Below are 19,759 nucleotides of genomic sequence, written 5' to 3' on the forward strand. Positions count from 1 at the left end.
TCATTAGGGAATTAAAACCTTCGGGTTTGGGGGATTTCGGGCACTGCTATTGGGACTGGGAGATGCTGCAGTGGGACAGCTCTGTCTCATTAACACGAGGGAATTCGAGGGAATTTGGGCACAGTTCCCAATTTGGGAATTGGGACACGCTGCAATGGGACAGCTCCCGTCCTTAATTAGGGAATTAAGCCTTCATTAGTGAATTAAACTTTCATTTGGCTCATTAAGGCACCCAGAGCTTCAGCTGCTGCTCCAGGGAAGTTTGTCCATGCCTGGCTCCATCTCCCCCCGTGGGAAACGGCCCCAAATTCCTTGCAGGACCCAGCAGGTGCCAGCCCCAAAGGCCTCGGGGTGCTGCAGGCTCTGCAGAGCATCTCCTGCAGGAATATCCTCATTAATTAAATAATCAAACTGTTTGGCCACCCCTGCGCCCGAGCCCAGGGCAGAGCTGTAATAGTGAATGTATTTACAGGGGTGTATAGTGAATGTATTTACAGGGGTGTAATAGTGAATGTATTTACAGGGGTGTAATAGTGAATGTATTTACAGGGGTGTAATATTGAATGTATTTACAGGGGTGTAATAGTGAATGTATTTACAGGGGTGTAATAGTGAATGTATTTACAGGGGTGTAATATTGAATACATTTACAGGGCTCTAATAGTGAATGTATTTACAGGGCTCTAATATTGAATGTATTTACAGGGCTCTAATAGTGAATGTATTTACAGGGCTCTAATATTGAATGTATTTACAGGGCTCTAATATTGAATGTATTTACAGGGCTCTAATATTGAATACATTTACAGGGCTCTAATATTGAATGTATTTAATGGGGAGCACGACTGCCCAGCCCTGCCCTCCCTCCCTGACACCATTTCCCTTTTACAAGGAACACAAATCATCCCTCGGGCCCTGATTCCTGAGCTCCAGTTATCCAGGCCATTTCCTCAGACAATCGTTTGCTTTTAAAACCCCCCTGAATTTTCCAGTTTATCCCCCCTAAACCCTTGCTCAGAGGTGCTGCCTTGTGCAGCCTCCAGGAATCGCCGAGCCCAGAACTTTTCACGAGGACAGAAAATTATTTCTAAATTTCCACACCCCCCCCCCCCCCTTCTTGCTGGTTTATTGTATCCTCTTATCTTGTCATATAATAGAAATAATGTTTATGGTGGCGAGGCCTCAGCATCACTTGGCATTTAACCAACCTCAGAAGCAGTTTATTGCTGTGTGTACTCTGCTGCCATGGCCATTATCCCCTAAATCTCTATTGCCCAGTAATGGATGGGGCCCCAAACAGCTCCTGCCGTTGGCTGAGCCGGGCTTTGGGGCTCGGATAACCCCAAATAATAACCATTATTCCCATTATGGGGTGTGCAGAGGGGGCAGAGCAGCCTTGTCCCCCTCCCAGGCTGTGGGGAGCTCCCCCTGGCACCGTCCCACGGTGAGATTCCAGCTGTGGGGATTCCAGTTTGGGGTTTCCGGTTTGGTGTTTCCAGTTTGGGGTTTCCAGTTTGGGGTTAATCAATGCAGGTTCCAGGATGAGTTACGGAGGCGGCTGCAGGGGTGGCAGTGCAGAGCTGCAGGGCAGGTGACAATGCAGGACTGGGGACAATGCAGGACTGGGGACAATGCAGGGGTGGCAATGCAGGGGTGACAATGCAGGGGTGGCAATGCAGGACTGGTGACAATGCAGGACCGGTGACAATGCCGGGGTGACAATGCAGGACCAGTGACAATGCAGGGGTGACAATGCAGGGGTGACAATGCAGGGGTGGCAATGCAGGACCGGTGACAATGCAGGGGTGACAATGCAAAGGTGACAATGCAGGACCGGTGACAATGCAGGGGTGACAATGCAGGACCGGTGACAATGCAGGGGTGGCCATGCAGGGGTGACAATGCAAAGGTGACAATGCAGGACCAGTGACAATGCTGGGGTGACAATGCAAAGGTGACAATGCAGGACCAGTGACAATGCCGGGGTGACAATGCAGGGGTGACAATGCAAAGGTGACAATGCAGGACCGGTGACAATGCAGGGGTGGCAGTGCAGGGGTGACAATGCAGGGGTGACAATGCAGGACCGGTGACAATGCAGGGGTGGCAGTGCAGGGGTGACAATGCAAAGGTGACAATGCAGGACCAGTGACAATGCCGGGGTGACAATGCAGGGGTGACAATGCAAAGGTGACAATGCAGGACCGGTGACAATGCAGGGGTGGCAGTGCAGGGGTGACAATGCAAAGGTGACAATGCAGGACCGGTGACAATGCCGGGGTGACAATGCCGGGCTGGCAGCAGCCACCGCTGCAGCTCCAGCTCCGCCGGCCGCGGGGCTGGCTCCGGGAGCTCGGGGCTGTGGGCAGAGAAGCAGGGCGTGAATTGGAGCCGTAACTCCTGGAGTGTCAGCAGAGCCCGGGGATCTCCCCCACCCCGCTCTGAAGGTGTTTTTGGAGGTGGGGAGGGGAAGGCTAATTTTGAATAGTAATAAGCTTGAGAAGGCATCTGAAACCAGTAAACGTTTATTTTTTACACTCCTATAACTTAAAAACGGCCAAACCAATTTAAACCAAATTGGATAATAAAAAATATTGCTCCTAGGCTGAGCCCCTGTTTGCCAAGTTCCAGCCTAGAATGAATTTTTATGGCCAAATTATAAACCCCCTAGAAATGAAGGTTTAAAATGGAAATGTTGACAGACCTTTAACTACAAAAGCACCGTAATAGAACTTCTTTTTCTCTAAAATGGCTGGCTTAAAATATAATTAAGACTTAAATATTATTTAATAGCAGCATTTCCTGTAAGTTCAAATCTTTATCATTCCTCTGGCTGGGATTCCTTGGCAGCTCTTGGAGCGGCTCTGCAGCGGGAGGACGCGTGGGCCACGGAGCCGGGGCTGGCCAGCGACGAATTCCAGCCAGGAGCCCATGGGGGCCAGAGCTGGGAATGAGCTGGGAGGAGCTGGGGATAAACCGGGAATGAACGGGGAGCGTGCTGGGGCTGAGCTGGGAATAAACCGGGAATGAGCCGAGATCAGCTGGGGATGAACTGGGAGTGAACTGGGATGAGCTCCCTTCCCGAGGGTGCGCGGCTCATCCTGACCCTGGGATGGCCTCCAGCCACGGCCAGGGTGACGCTGGCCCCGCGGTGACACTGTCCCCATGGTGTCACTCGGGCTGAGCCGGGTTCTGCTGAGCCGGGTTCTGCTGAGCCGGGTTCTGCTGAATCGGGTTCTGCTGAGCTGGGTTCTGCTGAGCAGGGTTCTGCTGAACCGGGTTCTGCTGAGCAGGGTTCTGGCTGAGCCGGGTTCTGCTGAGCCGGGTTCTGCTGAACCGGGTTCTGCTGAGCTGGGTTCTGCTGAATCGGGTTCTGCTGAGCAGGGTTCTGCTGAACCGGGTTCTGCTGAGCCGGGTTCTGCTGAGCAGGGTTCTGGCTGAGCTGGGCTGGGGCTGAGCCGGGCTGGGGCTGAGCCGGGCTGGGGCTGAGCTGGGCTGGGGCTGAGCCGGGCTGGGGCTGAGCTGGGCTGGGGCTGAGCTGGGCTGGGGCTGAGCCGGGCTGGGTTTCCACCAGGAGCTGCAGAACCTGCGCCTCGTTTTGTGCCTAAACCCCACAGCAGTGGGGCCGGGGCTGGGGCCGGGGCTGGGGCTGGGGCCGGGCCGGGCTCGGCAGGGCCGGGAGGGCTCTCGGAATCCTCGGGCTCTCGGAATCCTCGGGCTCTCGGAATCCTCGGGCTCTCGGAATCCTCAGGCTCTCGGAATCCTCGGGCTCTCGGAATCCTCGGGCTCTGAGCTCGCAGTGTTCTCCTGGCGAGTGCAGATTTCCCGGTGTTAAACCCCGAGTTTTGAAGGCAAGGCTGGAGCCTCGCTCGCTCCCTGCCTGCTGCTCCGAGACAATTGTAAATCCTTTTTATTTTACTGTGAGAACAAATCACCGATTCCTCGGAGCTGCAGCTCTGACAAAGAGCTCGTTATCGGCTCCGTGGATATCCCAGAATCAGCACCGCAGCAGGGATGGGGTGAAAGGAAAAGGATTTATCCAGCCCTCAAAAAGCTGCCTGAGCTTGCAGGATTTTCTGTAAACTTCTTGTCTAAAATCCAGCCGAGCTGCCGCTTCGCCATTGAAAAATAAACCGATAAAACAATAAACCAAATAAACCAAAAGCAAACACGGGGGATGTGCCTGGGGCTCGATCCCTTCCCGGCGGTGCCGAGGGGTTCACAAGGGCCGGGGGGTTCCTTTTGGAGCCTGCCCTGGTTTTATTTAAACACCCGAAAAATCGGGGCTTGCACTGCGGAGCGCAGCCCGGGCTGGGCACGGCCCCGCAGCTCAAATACTTCTCTTTTTTCTTTCTTTCTTTTTTTCCCTCCTTCATTTCTCCTTTTTCTCCTTTTTTCTCCCAAGGATGCTTTGTTTGGAGCGGAGGCCGCTCCGCCCCTCTGCGGCAGCCCCGGGATCCGCGCGGCTCTGCCGGCGCTGGCACTGGGGATACTGGGAGTACTGGGAATACTGGGAGTGCTGGGAATACTGGGAGTACTGGGAATACTGGGAGTGCTGGGAATACTGGGAGTGCTGGGAATACTGGGAGTGCTGGAGCACAGGCAAACAGCAGCGCCAGGTGGACAGAAATGCAGGGAGCAGGGTGGAAAAACCCCTTTAATTCCTGTGTTTCTAGAGAAATGTAATTGGGGGGTTTTCGCCCGGACCCATCCCGGGCCCGGTTCGGATCCATCCCGGTCCCATTCCGGCTCGTCCCGGGCCCGGTTCGGGTCCATCCCGGTCCCATTCTGGCTCATCCCGGGCCCGGTTCGGGTCCATCCCGGTCCCATTCTGGCTCATCCCGGGCCCGGTTCGGGTCCATTCCGGCCCCGTTCCGGCTCATCCCGGCCCGGTTCGGATCCATCCCGGTCCCATTCCGGCTCATCCCGGGCCCGGTTCGGGTCCATCCCGGTCCCATTCCGGCTCATCCCGGGCCCGGTTCGGGTCCATTCCGGCCCCGTTCCGGCTCATCCCGGCCCGGTTCGGGTCCATCCCGGTCCCATTCCGGCTCATCCCGGGCCCGGTTCGGGTCCATCCCGGTCCCATTCCGGCTCATCCCGGCCCGGTTCGGGTCCATCCCGGTCCCGTTCCGGCTCATCCCGGCCCGGTTCGGGTCCATCCCGGCCCGGTTCGGGTCCATCCCGGCCCTGTTCGGGTCCATCCCGGCCCGGTTCGGGCTCCCCAAATCTTGGAGCAGAGCGTTCTACACCTGCTCCAGCCCCGTGGCTTCCCAGCTCGGCCCAGCTGTTCTGCTCAAGCGATTTTATTTATTTATTTAATTAATTTTTTATTTAATTTTTTATAAGCCGGATTAAAACAATAAAACCATGAAAGCCCTAAAATTCCCGCTGGGAATGAAGCTGCAGACAGCGCAGAGCTGGGCACGAGCTGGGGTCGCCTCCGGGCCACTGGCCGAGGTTTTTGGCCGCTTGCCCCGGGATTATTTCGAGCGGGGAACGGAGGCGGGGGCTGCGGGGACAGGGAGGGGTTTGTGGCACCGGAGCGATCGCCAGGAATTAATCCCGAGCTGCTGGAACCCGCTCGGTGCCGCCTGCGGGGCTGCCTCCAGCCCCAAATTTGTGAGGATAAACCCCAAAGGAGCGGCTCAGAGACCCAGGCCAGGTTGAAGTGGCAGGAGCCGAAGATCCCGGGATGGTTTTTCCCTCCCCTTTTGTTGTGGGGTTCCTTCCTGTCCTTCCCCGCTGCCGCCGAGCACCTGCAGAGCCACAGGGGAGGATTTCCGAGTGCCGGGAATTTGGGAATGAGCCTTTCCCAAGTGCTCTTCCCAGTGTTCTGCAGTGCTGAGGATTTAGGAGCGAGGTTTTCCCGGTGCCCTTCCCAGTGCCCTGCAGTGCTGAGGATTTAGGAATGAGCCCTTCCCCGTTCCCTGCAATGCCCAGGATTTGGGGATGATTTTTTCCCAGTGTCTTTCCCCGTTCCCTGCAATGCCCAGGATTTGGGGATGATCTTTTCCCATTCCCTGCAATGCCCAGGATTTGGGGATGATCTTTCCCCGTTCCCTGCAATGCCCAGGATTTGGGGATGATCTTTCCCCGTTCCCTGCAATGCCCAGGATTTGGGGATGATCTTTTCCCGTTCCCTGCAATGCCCAGGATTTGGGGATGATCTTTTCCCGTTCCCTGCAGTGCCCCTGAGCTCTCCCTGTCCTGCAGCACCGCTGCAGTTCCCTTCTCCCCTGCTCCCAATCCCCCCACACCCAGAATTGGGGAATTGTCCCCGGCCGGTGGCTCTGGGGCCGGCGAGGCGATTCCTGCCTGTGTTTTTTGCAGTTCAAAGCTCTGTGCCCTCCTGGCTGCCTTGCAGGGCTCTGGTGCTGCTGCTGCAGAGCCCCCGACGTCTGCAGAGCTCCCGAGGAGAATTTCAATGCGCTCCCTGCGAGGTTTTATTGCCCGCAGCCCGAAACGTGGGCAGGGACAAACGGCTCAGGCCCCTTAAGGACGGGATTTGGGTGACCTTGGCTTTGTGTTTCCACATCAGCGAACCAGCACCTCGCTGTGGGGTGTGGGGGAAGCTGCTGGGAAAGGTTGTCCAGGCACTTGAGGGCTTTATCCTCTGGGTTTTGTCAGGTGGGAGGGTTTGGGGTGGCCAGGACGTGATTTGGGAGCAAAGTGCAGCTGGGATTTTGCTGGGAATTTTGTGGGGATCGTGTCAGCGTTTGCTCCCCGAGCCTGATCCCGACAGAGAGCGGGCTCGAACCTCCCAGCGTGGGTCCCCTCCTGGGAAAAAACGGGATAAAGGCAAAGAGCCTCTGCCAAAATAAAACCCCTGACCCTGCTGGCTGGGAGAGCTGAGCAGCTTTTGAGAGCCGACTGCAGACGATTTTGGGGGAAGAAAGAGGGATCCAGGAGCTGCAGGATGGAGTCAGGATGGGAGTGTGCTGGGAGGAACCATAAATCTGCAGGGAGAAGAGGGTCACTGAGAACCTCATCAGGGTGGGAGCAGCAGCTCCGCGTTAATGTGCCCATAAATCCCCGTTCCGATAAAACAGGTGGCTCTTCCGAGAGGCAAAAAGAGGCAAACGCTGATTTTTTTTTTTTTTCTGCTGCTGCTGCTGCTCTCCTTTTTTAAAAGCTTTAATTACCGCAGTGCTGACGGCTGGGCGCAGGCAGGAGCCGGGAATGCGGCTGGATGTGGGAAGCAGAGCCAGGGAAGGAGGGAAGGGATCTGCAGGCTGGCCAAAACCTCCAGGGAAAGGCGCGGGGAGGCACAAAAATGAATTTTTATACAGGCATTGGTGGAAAAATGTTGGTGCTTCGGTGCTGGGAACGAGGAAGATAAAGGGAGCTTCAGGGTGGGAAATGGGAAAAGGTCTGGGAGCTCCGTGAACAGGGTGGGCGAGGAGGACAGGACTCATTCCATGGGCAGGGATCCCATTCCCGAGGGATGGAACATCCTGGGCTTCCCTGGGATTCCTGCAGCTCATTCCCGGAGCATCCCCGTTGCTCCCGAGGATCCACAAATCTCAGTTTGCTCCCCGTCCCGTCCCCCGCTCCTCCCGTTTTGTCCCTCTGCCCCTGATGATCTCCCACCCCTCAGGAATTCCCTCTCCCCATTTTTGGGTTGTTTTTAACCCCTGGGTCCGTGGGTTTTCCCCTGCGTGCCACCATCGACGGGGACAAGCCCCGAAGCTCTCAGTGACTGAATTCTCTTTGCGTTTGCCCTCCTGCCCTTCCCAGGCAGCTGCTGCCGCTGCCGGCACTTCCCCAGGAGATAAATCCACACAAAACCTTTTCCAGGCCATAAAGCCATCAACAGAGGCTGCGCTCCGTGAATGGGTGGGCACATTCCCAATTCCGCACTGAATTGAAGGAAATCGCCGTTGCAGGGCCCTAAAAAGCTGAATGGGGCCGTGGCATCCTCTGTGCCAAGGTCAAGGCTGAGCCGCGGCGGCGCTCCCAGCCCGGCACGGGCACAGCCGGAGCCCTCGGGGCTCCTTTGTTCTGGGCTTGGCTTTAGGGTCGAGCTGGCTTTTGTTCTGGGGTTTGTTTTGGGCTCCTGTTTCGGGGAGCTCTGAGACAATGTGAGTGGAGGGGGGGTGAGGTGCGGGGTCTTTTCCAAGGGGACAGCCCCCGAATTGAGGTTCCCCCCTCCAGAGCAGCCCTGGGGAGTGGGGCTGGGACGGGCTGGGAATGGGGTTGGGCTGGGCTGGGCTGGAGCCCCTGGACCCAGCTCGGACTCCCCGGGGCTCTGCCCGGGCTGAATTCGGGCAGGAGCTGCTCCCGCAGCCCCATCCAGGGCCCTGTCCTGTCACACTGCACTGGGTGTTCCCAAATCCACGGGAGGAGAACACACTTGGGGTGTTCCCCAATGCACAGGAGGTGAACACACTTTTTGGCTGTTCCCAAATCCACGAGAGGCGTCCCCAGTGCAGCCTGCAGCTCCGTCGTGCCTCAGTTTCCCTCGGGCTCCGTTCCCTTTCCCGGTGCCAGGGCTCTGCCCTCAGCCCCAGTTCCCAGGGAATTCCACGATGGGATTGGAGCAGCTCATCCCAGGTCCCACCTGCCACCAAGGCCCCTCCCGGCCCTGGCCCCTCTCCAGAGTTTCCAATCCCTCCGTGCCACAAATTAACCGCCTGCAGTTGGGATTTAATTACTTTAATTACTTCTACACTTCCATCCTTGGTTCTGGGCAGGGACAGAGTTCCCTTTTACGTTTTTGCTTGGATTCTGTAAATCCTCCCGTTTGTTTGTTTGTTGTTTGTTTGCTGGGGGGTAAAATCTTGGGAAAAGATCCTGGATTATTCTTTCAGGAGCTGCTGGGTGACAATGAGCGAGCAGCAGGGGACAGCAGGAAGAGCTGAAACTTGGGAGGCAGATTTGATTTCACTGTTACTTTTTTCCTCTTTTTTAACCTTTCTTTTCCACCATCAGCCCCAGGGGCTCGCGATTCTCTCTCCACACGAGTGAAGATCCCCCAGCAGCCTCATAATTCCCGGTCATTCCCAATTTTCCTCCTGCAACGCTGGGCCTGGCCGCTCTTTGCCTGGGGGCAGGAATTCCGCACATCCCCGGTCCCTGTTTGGTCTCGGGAGCCGGGAAGAGAAGGAGGAGAACGCGGAGCTCCCGGTGATGTGCAGGGGGAAAGGGCCGTTAATTGCCTTAATTAATGCCCGGTTCCGTGCCCGTTAATGACCTTAATTAATGCCCGGTTCCGTGCCCGTTAATGGCCTTAATTAATGCCCGGTTCCGTGCCCGTTAATGACCTTAATTAATGCCCGGTTCCGTGCCCGTTAATGGCCTTAATTAATGCCCGGTTCCGTGCCCGTTAATGGCCTTAATTAATGCCCGGTTCCGTGCCCGTTAATTGCCTTAATTAATGCCCGGTTCCGTGCCCGTTAATTGCCTTAATTAATGCCCGGTTCCGTGCCCGTTAATGGCCTTAATTAATGCCCGGTTCCGTGCCCGTTAATTGCCTTAATTAATGCCCGGTTCCGTGCCCGTTAATTGCCTTAATTAATGCCCGGTTCCGTGCCCGTTAATGGCCTTTGTTACTGCCCGGTTCCGTGCCCGTTAATGGCCTTAATTAATGCCCGGTTCCGTGCCCGTTAATGACCTTAATTAATGCCCGGTTCCGTGCCCGGTTCCGAGCCCGGTTCCGAGGGATGGGATCGGGATTTTTGGTACCGAGGGGTGCACCAGGCCCAGCTCTGGAGCCGCTGACGCTCATCCCGGTAATTACCGCGGGGCCTGTGGCAGCCTTAATTAACACCCGGCTTTTAATCACCCTCGGTGGGATGGGAAGGAACCCGGGATCTCAGAATGCTCCACCGTGTGGAGCTCGGGCATGGCTGCAGTCCCGGGACACGGGAGGGGTTTTGGGATCGGTTCTGTGGGATGGATCCATCCCGGGGGGATTTTGGGGTCCGTTCTGTGGGGTGGATCCATCCCGGGGGGGTTTTGGGGTCCGTTCTGTGGGGTGGATCCATCCCGGGGGGGTTTTGGGGTCCGTTCTGTGGGGTGGATCCATCCCGGGGGGGTTTTGGGGTCTGTTCTGTGGGGTGGATCCATCCCGGGGGGGTTTTGGGGTCCGTTCTGTGGGGTGGATCCATCCCGGGGGGGTTTTGGGGTCTGTTCTGTGGGGTGGATCCATCCCGGGGAGGTTTTGGGATCGGTTCTGTGGAGTGGATCCATCCCGGGGTGGTTTTGGGGTCCGTTCTGTGGGGTGGATCCATCCCGGGGGGGTTTTGGGGTCCGTTCTGTGGGATGGATCCATCCCGGGGGGGTTTTGGGGTCCGTCCTGTGGGGTGGATCCATCCCGGGGGGTTTTGGGGTCCGTTCTGTGGGGTGGATCCATCCCGGGGGGGTTTTGGGGTCCGTTCTGTGGGATGAGCTCCGTGCCCCCCGAGCCGGGTCACTGCTGTATGAAATCCTCGCTGTTTTCCCATGGAAATTCCGGAGCCACTTCGGGTTCGTTTCCCTCCAATTCCAGCCCGGAGGGAACCCGGCTGTGGTTCCAGCACTGTCCTGGAGGGGCTGCTCCTGCCCGGAAGTGTGCCCAGGTGTGCCCAGGTGTGCCCAGGTGTGCCCAGGTGTTCCCGAACCCAGCTCCTCCAGCCGCTCCTTCCCAAAGCCCCAGGCTCGGGACATTCCCTGGATCTGGCGGTGCGAGGAGCCCAATCCCACCGGGATAACCCCGAGCCTGGCGTTTCTATCTCAGCTCGGATATTTTATTGTACCAGCGACACTTTACTGAAATTCAAGGGGAAAATTCAAAAACAGGGATGCAGAGTTTGAGGAGGATTTTGCCCCGGCCGTCCTTGGCTCCTCACGTCCTCAGCCAGATGTTTCCTGCCCCCCCCAAACACCTGCATTCCAGGAGGGGCCGTGCCTGAGAAGCCCTTTGGGATAAGCGGAGCCATAGAAATGTAAATTAAATTATTTACCTCCTCCCAGTTAAATGCTCTGCCCTTCTGGTCAAGGAGGATCGCGGAGGGGTGGGGAGAGCTCCAGAACCCGCTCAGCTCTTTGTGTCAGCTGCAGGGAGCTTTGGGGAGGATCCCACAAAAAAAAAATAATTCTCTGAGCAAACAAGAAAAAAAAGGGGGGGGAGAAAATCCCAATTTTGGCGGTTTGCACAATGTTCTGTGGGGCTGGTGGGCCGGGGATTCCTCACCCAGCGCTGCCCACTGTTCGATTATTATTATTATTATTATTATTATTATTATTATTATTATTATTATTATTATTATTCCTCTTTTTTTATTTTTAATTTTTTTAAACACGAGGAAGGACCCGGAATCAATCACGGGGCAGAGGGAGCAGCATTTTAAAGGGACAGGCACGGGGTCCCTGGAGCCGCCAGAGCCAAACCCAACATTTCACATTTCAGGGTTTAAACCCCGCTGCGGTTTGAGCTGGGGGGGCTGGCGATGGCTCAGGATGCACCCGGCGCTCCTTCCCGGAGCCTCCCCGGTTTTCCCGGATCCAGCAGCAATCATTCATTAATTGGCTTCTCCTGCTGCCCGCGGCTCGGGGCGCTCGGGATTCTGCATCCCGGGCTGGGGGTGACCTCTCCCCGCTTTCCTCCTCTCCAGATTTCCCGTGGACTGGGGGACGCGGCCCCGCCGTGCAGCCCGAGCTCTCCGAGCGCCGTTCCCGGTCTGGTTTTCCCTCCTGAGCCGATCCTTCCAAACCTTCCCCCCTCGTCCTTCTCGCCCAGGACCAGGAGCCGCTGCCCCCCGGGAGCTGCCGTGGCGAGCAGCCCCGAGCTGTCCTGGGCCACTCCCGGCCACCCCCGGGCTCCCAAATCCCTGCCTCTTGTCTCCCGAGCGTCCGTCTGGGGCCGGGTTCTCCCAGCCCAAGGAGCCTTGGCGGTGCTCCCCCCGCATCCCCAGAGCTGTTCCTCATTCCCATGGAAATGTTCTGGGATAATTGCAGCGCTCCCCCCGGGCTCTCCAGCCGTGAATCACTCCCGGATCGGGGCACTTGAACATTGAATTAATGCGTGCCGAGCAGCCGGGGAGGGAATTATCCCGGATTGCTCGGCTGGGAGATGGGGACATGGAGCCCACGGGGACATCGCTGACCCCGGGACGGCCACCCTGGGGTCCCCCTGGCCGCGGGGACACCGTGAGCCACCCGCGAGCAGGGGACGGGCTGGGAATGTCAGTGCGGGCTGGGAATGTCAGTGCGGGCTGGGAATGTCAGTGCGGGCTGGGAGCGTGTGCGCAGCCTGTGGGGAGTGCAGGGCTGGATTTTGGAGGTGAAACCCAAACCCAGAGCGTGGCAGCTTTTAAAGACGGTGACTTTGAGCTCGGCTGTATCATCTCCCTCCCGCACCGCAGTGCAGGCTCCTGCTGCTGCCTCCCGTGTCCCTGTGCCCAGGTGTGTCAGGGCAGTGTCCCTGCGCCCAGGTGTGTCAGGGCAGCGTCCCAATGCCCAGGTGTCTCCAGCCCTGTGCCCAGGTGTGTCAGGGCAGTGTCCCAATGTCCAGGTGTCTCCAGCCCCGTGCCCAGGTGTCTCCAGCCGCGTGCCCGGTGTCTCCAGCCCGTGCCCAGGTGTCTCCAGCCCGTGCCCAGGTGTGTGAGGGCAGTGTCCCCGTGCCCAGGTGTCTCCAGCCGCGTGCCCGGTGTCTCCAGCCCCGTGCCCAGGTGTCTCCAGCCGTGTGCCCAGGTGTGTGAGGGCAGTGTCCCCGTGCCCAGGTGTCTCCAGCCCCGTGCCCAGGTGTCTCCAGCCGTGTGCCCAGGTGTGTCAGGACAGTGTCCCCGTGCCCAGGTGTCTCCAGCCCTGTGCCCAGGTGTGTGAGGGCAGTGTCCCCGTGCCCAGGTGTCTCCAGCCGCGTGCCCAGGTGTCTCCAGCCCGTGCCCAGGTGTCTCCAGCCCCGTGCCCAGGTGTCTCCAGCCGTGTGCCCAGGTGTGTCAGGACAGTGTCCCCGTGCCCAGGTGTCTCCAGCCCCGTGCCCAGGTGTCTCCAGCCGTGTGCCCAGGTGTGTGAGGGCAGTGTCCCCGTGCCCAGGTGTCTCCAGCCCCGTGCCCAGGTGTCTCCAGCCGTGTGCCCAGGTGTGTCAGGACAGTGTCCCCGTGCCCAGGTGTCTCCAGCCCTGTGCCCAGGTGTGTCAGGACAGTGTCCCCGTGCCCAGGTGTCTCCAGCCCGTGCCCAGGTGTGTCAGGACAGTGTCCCCGTGCCCAGGTGTCTCCAGCCGCGTGCCCGGTGTCTCCAGCCCGTGCCCAGGTGTCTCCAGTGCCGAGTCGCGCTCGGAGCAGGGCTCGGCCTGCCCGCGGTGCTCACAGCTCGTTAATTCCGCTCGTTAATTGCGCAGCTCCGGCTCCTCAGCCCCTCCAGCCCCGTCCCTCCCGGCGGGGCTGGCGAGCTCGGGCTCGGCCAGGTTCAAATCCCGCTCCTGCTCCGGGATCCCCCGGGGGCTCCCCCGAGCCCCCCTCTGCACCAAACTCGGCTTCTCCGAAACCCGGGACAAACCCCGAGCCATCCAAGCCTCGTTCCTCGTGCTGTGCTTATTGAACCTCTGAGAAATAAAATCCCCTCCTGCCTGCCCGGGGCTCTGGGTTCCAACCCCGCTGCAGGCGCTGCCTGCTTTTATTTAGGGTTTGAAATGAGCGCATTTATCCCGGAGCTGTCACAACCTGCTGGGTCCCCAAACGCCCGGGGGCTCCAGAGGGCTGCGACACCCTGGGGTCTGTGAAACCCACCCGGGGAGGGGAAAATCCACATTTCGGCTCTGTCCAACCCACCCCAACCCTGCTGGGGAGGAAAAAAAAAAAAAAAACAACAAATTTTGGGTCTGTCCAACCCACCCCAACCCTGCTGGGGAGGAAAAAAAAAAAAAAACAACAAATTTTGGGTCTGTCCAACCCACCCCAACCCTGCTGGGGAGGAAAAAAAAAAAAAAACCAACAAATTTTGGGTCTGTCCAACCCACCCCAACCCTGCTGGGGAGGAAAAAAAAAAACAAATTTTGGGTCTGTCCAACCCACTTCAACCCTGCTGGGGAGGAAAAAAAAACAAATTTGGGGCTGCAGGAGGCAACTCCAGCCTCGGGAAAGCCCGAGGGCCGCCTGGCAGCGCCTTCACCCCGCTCCTGTCCCTCGCCCCAAAGCTTTTACAGCCAACAGCTTCTTTTTAATTCCGACACCCGCGAATAGCAGCTGAAATAACCCTGCTGTATGTCAGCTGCTGATGGAAGGAGATTAAATATTAAAGCCAGCGCTGCGGCTTTAACTCATTCCATTTTTTCCCCCGCTCTTCCCCCCCTGCTCTCCCCCCTCTGCTTCCCCTCTCTGTGTAAAATGACATGATTTAGAGCCCGAGCGCCAGACTCAGCCTCTGGCTTTCGGCGTTTGGAAATGTGCGCAGGAAGATATATTGTGTCTGTGAGCATTTCAGCGCAGGGAAGGAGAGAGCAGCCGAGCTGTGAGCCCACATAAAGATGTTAAATAGAGCTGTAACGCGCGCCCGGCGCACCCAAAGTGCCGGGGAAAAAAAAAAAAATTAGGGGGAAAAAAAAAGAAAAACGGCAATGAAGGAAAATGAAAGATTAAATAAAGCTGGCGTTGGCTGGGGCTGGTGGGAGAGACACGAGGCTGCTCTGCGCCTCCCGCTCTTCCCTCCCCGAGCTGAAAAAAATCACATTTCTTTAGCACAAAACGCAGCGGGAGAATTGGGAATTATTTTCTTCTTTTTTTATTATTTCCCCCCCCCCCCCCACTCCCCGTCTCAGGTGTTCAGATTTCCGACGCCGCCCGCCTGCTAAATATTCATCCCACACAAAAACCGGGATTATTTCCCATCCCAGCAGGGTCCCGCCGAGTTCCAGAAATCCCAGGGATTTCAGGGCCAAAACCATGGAAAATGCGGGTGTCCCCCCTTGCAGGGCCCCTCGGCTCTCCGGGGCGATTCCCCCTCGCCTTTCCTTTGTTCCAGAGCTTTCCAGGATTTGGGAAAAGCTCCTTGGACACAAAGGGTTCCTGGCCAGGCTGGGGCAGAGCGCTGGGGTGGGAAGCTAAAGGGAGGAAAAAAAAAACCCAGATCAGGCAGATTTTGGCCAAACCATCGAGAAATTTTATTTGAGAATTTATTTAAGGTTAAGTTATGGAGCAGAGCTGGGAGAGACTGAGCCCAGTTTGGGAGCTCAGTTTGTTCCTGGAGTTCCTCGGGCAAAAAAAACGTCCCTGGATTTCTGCCAGCAGCCCCGATTTCTGTAAATCTGAGCCCAAATGACCAAAGCACCTGGTGAGAACGCTCTGAAGGACACTCAGTGTGGGTGACCCCTGTGCTCGAGGGGACGAGGGGCTGGGGGTGGGTGGGGCCCCATGGCCTGGGGTCCCCTGGGATTGTCCCCGACACCAGGGATTGTCCCCGACACCAGGGATTGTCCCTGACACCAAAGGATTGTCCCTGACACCAGGGATTGTCCCCGACACCAGGGATTGTCCCTGACACCAATGGATTGTCCCCGACACCAGGGATTGTCCCCGACACCAATGGATTGTCCCTGACACCAAAGGATTGTCCCCGACACCAATGGATTGTCCCCGACACCAAAGGATTGTCCCTGACACCAGGGATTGTCCCCGACACCAAAGGATTGTCCCTGACACCAGGGATTGTCCCCGACACCAGGGATTGTCCCTGACACCAAAGGATTGTCCCCCATCACCGAGGGATCATCCCCCACCTCTGCTCAGCTCGGCAAACACGAATTGATTTGTAAAGCAGCAGAGCCATAAATAAATGGTTGGGAAGGCCCCAGGTGGTGTCACAGCCGAGCAGCCCCACGGGAGCCGGTGGCTCTGGGTGGCTTCGGCTTGGGACGAGTGGCAGGGGGAGGGAGGGAAGGGGGAAAGGGCAGGAGCACTCTGCTGCAGCTACTGCAGCTCTGCTGCTGCTTTGCTGCTGCTGCAGCGCTGTTCCAGCAGCAGCCGCTGCTCTGGATCCATAAAAACGCTGCGGCGGTGCCTGCCCGGCCCCGTTTGTCGCAGTCTATTAGGAGAGACTGCAATCCATCCTGGGCTTTATGGGGCTGGGCTGTAACCCCTTCCCTGCTGCCTCCCCCTCTCCCCAGCCCTCCCTCCCCGCCTTTGTCTGCCTTTCCCAGCCCCAAAGCCCTGGCTGGGATTTTCCCTGAGGGCTGGGCTGGGTCCTGCGCTTCTCCCCGCAGGTGGATTTGGGATTTGGGATTGTGGGTGGGGGGAGATGCTCCCCCTGCCGTGCTCCATCCCTGCTCCAAAAGAACTCAGGAGCTGAGTGGCTGGGGTTGGGGGGGGGGGGGGGAGGGGAGGGTGGTGAGGCTCACCCCGTGCAGAAATTGCCCCAATTGTACCAAAATCATCCAGCAGCAAAGTGGGAATTTTGGAATTTAGAATTTCCACGTTTCCATCAGCTGCAGCCGCATCACCCAAAAACCCAGACTGTTCAAAACCCTCGACCCCCCACCCTCCAGAACCCCCATAAAGGCTTTTCCCATGCCCCCCTATGCTCCCCCATCTCTGTCCCACTGTCCCCTCCCAGCCCCGGTTCTTCCCCCCCACTCCCACCCCTCAGGACAGCCCCGTAAAACACAGCTCCCATTTACTCCCCATTTTGTAAATGGTTTCATTGCAGAGGTTCACAAACGAGGACCACCTGGCAGTTCACAAGCACAAGCACGAGCTGACATTGAAATTCGGCCCCGCTCGCACCGACTCCGTCATCATCGCAGGTACGTGCCCGGCCAGCGCCCCCAAGATTGATGCCAGGCACCAGATGCACTGCAAAACCCATAAAACCTCCTGTGATCTGCATTTAATCAGGGCCAAAGGAAAGCCAGAGGCTTCCAGGTTTTTTTCTTTTTTTATGGTGGTATCAGGTTTTGTGGGGTTTGGGTTTTTTTTTTTTTTTTTAATTTTTTTTTAAGCTCTCGCCCTTTTTTATTAAAGGCTGGAGGATTTATGGCCAGCAGGGTTTCACGTCTCTGCGTGTGCTCTGAGGACGATGAACCAAACCTGACAAAGCAGCTTCCCCTCTCAGCCCAGGTGTCAATTTTCCTGAGCTTTTAGGAAGCTGCAGTTAATAAATTAAATCCCCTTAAACTCTGCTGCAGAGCCCCATGGAGATGCAGGCTCTGTAAAACTGGAGGGGGGTGGGACACCCAAACCCCACAGATCTTTGTCTGGAAGGTTCCAGAGCCCCTCCTGGCCCTTCTGTGTCCTGCTGGGGGAAGAGGCTGTTCCCAGAGTGAGGAGAGGCTTCCTTAAATCCTCAGTTAAAATCCTGGAGGGTATTTAAGGGAAAACAAAGCTGCTGCAGGAGCCTGGCACCTTCTCCCTCATTCATCTCCAGCCCAAATGTGCTGCTGGAGCAGGGAATGGGGATTGAGCAGTTTCTGCAGGGTTTGGGCTGAATTGTGGATTTTGGGCTGGAAGCTGCTGCAGGGGAGGCTCATGGGGGTGTGGGACAGAAATGGGGCCAAAGCCCCCCAGATCCCCCCACAGCTCCCAGAGCCAGAATTCCTGTCCCTGGCAAAGCAGGAGGGGATGGAACACTCAGGAGCACAAGGTCACCCCTGACACTGCTCTGGGGTAAAACACAAAAAAAAACCCAAACAAACCCAGTTTATCCATGGCCAGTACAGGACCAGTTAAACCCTCCCAAACCCAATTTATCAGTGACCAGTACAGGACCAGTTAAACCCTCCCAAACCCAGTTTATCCATGGCCAGTACAGGACCAGTTAAACCCTCCCAAACCCAATTTATCAGTGACCAGTACAGGACCAGTTAAACACCCCAGACCCAGCATGTTTGGTGCACCCAGGGGGTGTGAGGCCCATAAAACCCTGCTGGCTTTGAGCCCTGAGATCCAGACTCGTTATTACCTGAAATTCCATCAATTCAGATTTTTTTTTTTTTTTTTTTCTTTTTTGAGCCACCATTTCGTGTGTGGGATTTCTCGCTGCCTGCCGGGGCCGTGTGGCAGCAGCAGCACCTGGCCCAGGTGCCTGAGCCAAGGGGGCCACCGAGAACCCTCCTGGCAGCAAGGAGGGAGATTTTGTTTTTGTGGGGCCAGGCAGGAGCTGCGGGATCGGGGAAGGGCAGCACCACACCGCGGTTCCCGGCTTTGTTTGTGCCGCCGTGGAAATCCTGCAGCTCAGGAGGGCAATGCCGAGCACAGAACGGTCCCAAAAGAGCCCTGAGAGCTGTTAAAGCCTGGAAAAACAACCTCCTGCGGAGAGATTCGCTTGATGGAGTTGCTGGGTTTTATGGATTGGGATCTGGGGGGAAGCAAAGGGTGCCCAGAGGGGGATTTTGCTTCAGTGGCAAAGCCAGCAGGAGGAGGGAGGGTTTGGAGTCGGGCTGAGCCATCCCAGGGATGCTCTTTGTGCTGGAAAATCCCGGTGCTTGTGCGGGATGGATCCCTTGGGGTGATTCCAGAGGGAATTGGAGCCTGGCTGGAGCAGGGAGATTTTCTTGGAGCTTTTATGGGCTGGGTGATGATGTTAACATGGAGGAGAACGATCCCACAGGGAGCAGCAGGGCTGGAGCATTCCAGGGAATTGATCTGGGATTGGGAGCTGGCACAGGGATGGGAATGATCCCAGGGAATTGATCTGGGATTGGGAGCTGGCACAGGGATGGGAATGATCCCAGGGAATTGATCTGGGATTGGGAGCTGGCACAGGGATGGGAATGATCCCAGGGAATTGATCTGGGACTGGGAGCTGGCACAGGGATGGGAATGATCCCAGGGAATTGATCTGGGATTGGGAGCTGGCACAGGGATGGGAATGATCCCAGGGAATTGATCTGGGACTGGGAGCTGGCACAGGGATGGGAATGATCCCAAGGAATTGATCTGGGATTGGGAGCTGGCACAGCCAGGGGAGCATTCCCAGGGAATTTCTCTGCCCGGCCCTGGGGCTGTTCCCTGCAGCTGCTCTCCCCTCTCCCCTGTCCTCACTCCCTGTGTTTGTGATTTCTGGGAGATCAAACTCCCGGATTTCCCTCCATGTCCAGCTGAGGATGGGCCAGAACCCCGGGGTGTGAGGGATGGGAATTCCACAGCCAGGAATTCACAGAAATCCTCCTGCTCCAGTGATTATTTCTCTGAGCGCCAGAGAAACAAAAGCAGCAAGAGATGATTGTCCCGTTCCAAAGTGCCACTTGCTGTCCCCAGGGTGACACACACATCCCCGGTGAAGGACTGGGGTGGGTAAAATGCGATTTTTTTGGCCTCTCCCCGACCAATTCTCGGTGTTCCAACCCGACCCAGATCAGACTCCGACCCCGACTCGGTTCCTGAAGAACTGTGAGGAGGTGGGACTGTTCAACGAGCTGGCCAGCTCCTTCGAGCACGAGTTCAAGAGAGCTGCTGAGGATGATGAGAAAAAGGCAAGAGGCTGTGACTGCACTGGGAGGACTGGGTGGGACTGGGACTGCTCTGTGAAGGGCACGAGGGGCGCGGGGGGTTCGGGTTTATTTTCGTAACTCGGGTGACTTTGGCTGCTTTCCCCACCGATCCCAGGCCTGCAGGGAGCAGATCCAATGGTTCGTTATTCCTTTGCCTTCTCACTTCGGAAAAAAAAAGGGGGAAAAACAGAGAGGGGGAGCACCCAAAATACCTAAAAAAACCCACCCGGGATAGGAACAAAACGCCCTCGGGAGCCTCCTTGGGGCCGGGATTGTGTCTCGGACGGAGGGACGGGCACAGGGAAGGGAACGCACCTTTCATCCCCGGCACGTCCGGAGCCCCGGCCCCGCGGTAAAAAA

At 57.1% G+C, this 19,759-nt stretch overlaps 1 protein-coding gene across 1 annotated transcript in view; it reads left to right on the top strand.

Annotated features, from left to right (window-relative positions):
- The window catches only part of LOC134054999 (cyclic AMP-dependent transcription factor ATF-7-like), a 35,925-nt gene that overhangs the window by 4,311 nt on the left and 11,855 nt on the right, over positions 1 to 19,759 (top strand). Inside the window, exons 2-3 of the mRNA XM_062511095.1 lie at positions 16,618 to 16,714; positions 19,263 to 19,391. Of these exons, the coding sequence (XP_062367079.1) occupies positions 16,618 to 16,714; positions 19,263 to 19,391 (226 nt within the window). The remainder of the gene's footprint in view (positions 1 to 16,617; positions 16,715 to 19,262; positions 19,392 to 19,759) is intronic.

The sequence above is a fragment of the Cinclus cinclus genome, chromosome 30 (assembly GCF_963662255.1).
Source record: "Cinclus cinclus chromosome 30, bCinCin1.1, whole genome shotgun sequence".
Lineage (NCBI taxonomy): Eukaryota > Metazoa > Chordata > Aves > Passeriformes > Cinclidae > Cinclus > Cinclus cinclus.